The sequence below is a fragment of the Microtus ochrogaster genome, linkage group LG5, assembly GCF_000317375.1.
Source record: "Microtus ochrogaster isolate Prairie Vole_2 linkage group LG5, MicOch1.0, whole genome shotgun sequence".
In the NCBI taxonomy this organism is placed as follows: Eukaryota; Metazoa; Chordata; class Mammalia; order Rodentia; family Cricetidae; genus Microtus; species Microtus ochrogaster.
Window position 1 is genome coordinate 60910717 of NC_022031.1, and position 4555 is coordinate 60915271.

At 47.2% G+C, this 4555-nt stretch overlaps 1 protein-coding gene across 1 annotated transcript in view; it reads left to right on the forward strand.

Annotated features, from left to right (window-relative positions):
* Window positions 1-340: 340 nt before the first annotated feature.
* Window positions 341-4555, forward strand: part of Virma (vir like m6A methyltransferase associated) — a 65035-nt gene continuing 60820 nt past the window's right edge. Inside the window, exon 1 of the mRNA XM_026786612.1 lies at window positions 341-419. Within this exon, the coding sequence (XP_026642413.1) occupies window positions 357-419 (63 nt within the window). The 5' untranslated portion in view covers window positions 341-356. The remainder of the gene's footprint in view (window positions 420-4555) is intronic.

Genomic DNA, 4555 nt, shown 5'->3' on the forward strand with positions numbered 1-4555 from the left:
CATTGAACGTTTCTGCTTGGAAACGATGCTTCGTGGGAGGTGTACGGTGTTGTGTGTGTCGACTTGGCAGTTTCCTATCCTCCCAGCGTCGTGGAACCGCAGCGCAGGAGAACGACGGGGTTTGGACCGCTGCGGACGCCGTAGTCCCCGCCCCTCTTTCTTCGGCCCCGTCCGCCGCGCTGGGGAAGGCGTGGCCTGCGACTGGAGGCCGGAGAAGCGACGCGATAGGCCGAGGCTGGAGGCGACGGCGGCCAGCCTACCGGAAGTGCCGCCGTTTTTCCCTCCCCCGAGCCTCAGCCCGGGAGGTTGGAGAGGTGCCCCGGAAGTCATCTCCCCGTCCCCCGCCCGCGGCAAACATGGCGGTGGACTCGTCCATGGAGCTGCTATTTTTAGATACTTTTAAACATCCGAGCGCTGAGGTAAGGCTTCGCGACCCGACCTGGACACGGTCCGTCAGCTCGGGTACCCCTGCTGTGGAGGCGGGGGTCGTCCGGACTGCGTCCTCCCGCCGTGGCGCTGGAAAATCCTCCGGTCCACACCCCCTCCCCCAGCCCGGTGCGAGCCCCGTGGCCCTGGGCGGCGGCCCGGCCTTGCCCGGCTTTGCTCGGGGGCCCCGCGTCTTCGCTCGAGTCCACCCTGCTGCCGGCGGTGCGTAGTTTGTCCTGTCGGCGTTGAGTCCCGAGGAGGCTCCCAGGGCTCAGGAGGATGCAGGCGCGAGCTGGGGCTTCTGGCGTTTGACAGCCCTGCCGGGTTCTGATGCCCTCAGGGTACCCGAGTGGCCGCGATTCCAGGTCCTTCTCTTCGCTCTCCTAACGGCAGTCTTGCCGCTCAGTCGATCGTGACACTTGAATGCTGTAGGCAGGAATTCGCCTCTTAGGATGTGACATGCCTGCGAGAGTCTCCTTTGCACGGGAAATCCTTCCAAAGCCTGCAGAATTGAAGGATCATAATAAAGGTTATCATCAGAAAGCAAGTCTGCTGTTTTCAGGGGGCGCGAGGGGGTGTTGAGTAGTCTCGTGTACAGACTTTCTTGAGCGTCTCCGAATGGCCATCAGATACTGAAAGTGAATATACTGAATGTGGCTTATTAACGAAAGTTCCCAAAAGGCAACAAAAATGAACTTTAACGAAGTCCACAGAGAATGTCGGGTGGGAGGAAGAGCGGATGAGCATATCTCATATCTCTTTGTCTCCCTGCAGACTCGGTCGTTTAGAGAAGCATTCTATGGGGATTGTTTTGTCTTTATGAAGAGTGTGCTGTTATGTGACGGACGAACCATGAAACTAGGGTAGAGTGTCAGACTACCATGAAACTAGGGTAGAGTGTCTCATGTGCTTCCTCAGTTGTATACAGTGTTTAGGACAGTGTCTAGGGAAAGACAGATTTAATAAATATCTGAATCAAAAATGTTTAAAATATTCTCCTATGAAATAATGAACTGGGTTGGAGGTCAGTTTTCTTTAATGAATGGTTCGTAGACCTGTGAAAGTCAAGAGTTGATGCTTTGAGTTATCGTATTTTACTGACAACGGACCTATTTGTGTCCCCACATTTCAAGTGGGTCACACAGTGCTTGTAGTGACTGTTGGGCTCTAGTTCAGCTAGACTTGAGAAAGCTCTAAATGGCAAGCTGTCGTTACCAGAGCAGATGTCTTTATAGAAGAGGAGAGCCACAGAATTCGAAGGAAAAAGTAGGCATGGTGTTGATCTATTTCCTGTTTTCTTTGTTCTCTACCTCTCTTTCCTTTCCTTTCCTTTCCTTTCCTTTCCTTTCCTTTCCTTTTCTTTTCTTTTTCTTTTTTTTAGACAGGGTTTTGCTATGTGGCCCTGGCTGTCCTGGAACTCACGCTGTAGACCAGACTGGTCTTGAACTCACAGAGACCCACCTGCCTCTGCCTCTGCCTCTGCCTCTGCCTCCTGAGTGCTCAGGCTAAAGGTGTACACCACTATGCCAGGCTCTGCTGTGAATGTTTTTAACCCCAGTACTTAGGAAACAGGCAGATGAAAATCTGTGAGTTCGAGGCCGCCGTGGTCTCTGCCAGTTCCAGGACATCCAGGGCTTCACAGAGAAACTTGTCTTTAGAAAGAATGGTTTTTGAAGAAGTAAGTATACATGTGGAGTATGCATCTAATTTAGGAGGATTGCCATTCCTTCATCTCTGGTTTCTCTCCTGAGTCTTAGACATTACGCATCCTAGGAGACTTTCTGGGAGGGATTGAAGGAGCTTTAGAAGAAATCACAGTTGAACTTCTCTTGAAGGAGTAAGGGTATGTGGGAGATAAGTACCGACGTGTTTGGGTTAGAGCTAGAATTTGGTGTGTAAAAAGGCATCGGAATTCCTTAAGTTTGCCCTCTTGTCTCCAAATGCCTAATCATTGGAGTGTAGTCCTTAAAAGAGTGATAATTCAAATTACAATTCAAAGTCTACAAAACAGAAGGCCTTGAAACGAAGCAAATTTTTTTTTTGAGACAGAGTTCCTTTGTGTTATCCTGACTGTTCTAGAACTCACTCTGTTGACCAGGCTGGCCTTGAACTCACAGAGATCCAACTGCCTCTGCCCCCCAAGCGCAGGGACTAAAGATGTGTGCCACCCCCGAAAACCAGCAAGCGCAAACACAGTTCTTAATCAGAATCTGATGTAGACTGCTCCAGCTGATATTTATTTAGCTCTCTCTGTGAACATAAAGGGTACAAGATTTTAGAGAGAGGTTACTTTTTTGTGGCTATCAAGGCATTTGGCATATATGTTGGTCTTGGTAGAATGGGAACTATTACTTAGTTGTGAGACAAGGGGACTATTGCAGTCAGTCTTCTGTTGGTTACACAGAGTAGCTGTGTGGGCTGCCACCATATCATGGCTCTCTTTAAATATTCTAGAGTGGTATAGACTCTTCGTTGGGAGCCTATAGCTCTTGAGCAGGGAAATTATATGATTAGTAAACTCCGTTGGGTAGACGAGTTGGTCAGTCGTATTCAGAACAGTTCAGAGAGAACGGGTAGCAAACTCAGGAAGCCTAAGGGAGATGTAGTGGGAGATGGTCAGTACATGCAGTTGACATGTGAGGTGTTTATTGATGGCTTTGCGCCAGGAACAGTGCTTTGATTATTTAATTTTTTTTCTGTTCTTCTGTTAGTTTTGAAAGTTGTTTTCATATTATAGTTGCGAAAACTATGGTAGAAGGTTAGGTGGTTTCCTTAAACTGACAAGGCTACGTTAAGGTGAAATGACATTCTGTGTGCTGGCTGTGTGTGTCTGCTTTCCTAATGTCCAGCAAACTGCAGGCTCAAGGTCACCTGGACCACGCGGGAGACAAACAAAAACAAGGTATGTTGATGGTTCCCTGAGCAGAGGACTTAAGTTCTGTTCTGGGACCCACTTTCTTAAAGGAGAGAACTGACTGCAGACAGTTGTCCTCTGACTCCCACACAGGCACTGTGGCCCACAGACCCACACACACACAGAATAAGTCAATAAAATCAACTAAACAGAAACCATTTAGGGCTTTCCCCCTAATAACTATTAAGAGTGACAAATACACAGACATCATTTCTCCTGATTCTAAAGCGGTGCTGTTCCGCTTTGCAGTGGGACTGTGTAGAAAGAGATACGTGTAGGCCACATTATGCAGGAGGGGCAGTGCAAGTAAAAATGAAAGAAGAGTCATTGCTTTGCCTTTAAAGAAATTCATTATCTAATGGGAAAGTTAACCTCTGAGTAAACTTCTACAGAAGAACCCTTCAAGGTTGCCAAGAGTTCTAGATGAGTTACAATTGGTGGTTTGAATGGGCTGGAGAGATGGCTCAGCAGTTAAGAGCATTTGCTGCTCTTGCAAGAGGGTCCAGGTTCTCCGAGCTGTATAACTGTAGTTCAGGGGATGACTCTTTGGGAACCAGCACGTGTGTGATGCTTCACATGTGATGCATATACACATGTGCAGGCCAACACTCCTATACATAAAATAAATATTTAAAGAAAAAAAATCGTTGTTTGTATTACTCCTCCTTTATAAATGGGGTTTAGCTGAGCGGTGGTGGCGCACGCCTTTAATCCCAGCATTGGGTGGCAGAGGCAGGCGGATCTCTGTGGATTTGAGGCCAGCCTGGTCTACAGAGAGAGTTCCAGGACAGGCTCCAAAGCTACAAAAAGAAACTCTGTCTCGAAAAGCCAAATAAATAAATGAACAAACAAATAAAAACAAAAATGGGGCTGGAGAGATGGCTGAGTGGTTAAGCGCACATATTGTTTATGTAGGGACCTGAGTTTGGTTCCTAATTTCCATGTCAGGAGGAACAGAGCTGTGACTCCAGCTCCATGGGATACAACATATTCTCCTTGTATACAAATACACATGGTTAAAACTAAAATAAACCTTAAAAAAGTATATAGTGTTCTTCCACAGATCCGGGTTCAGTTCTGGGTGCCCATAGTCACCTGCCCATAACTCCCCTCAGCACACACCAGTGCATGTGATTTTATTTTTTTATTTTATTTAAATTTTTTTTGGACTTTTCTAGACAGGGTTTCTCCATAGTGTTTTTTTTTTTTTTTTTG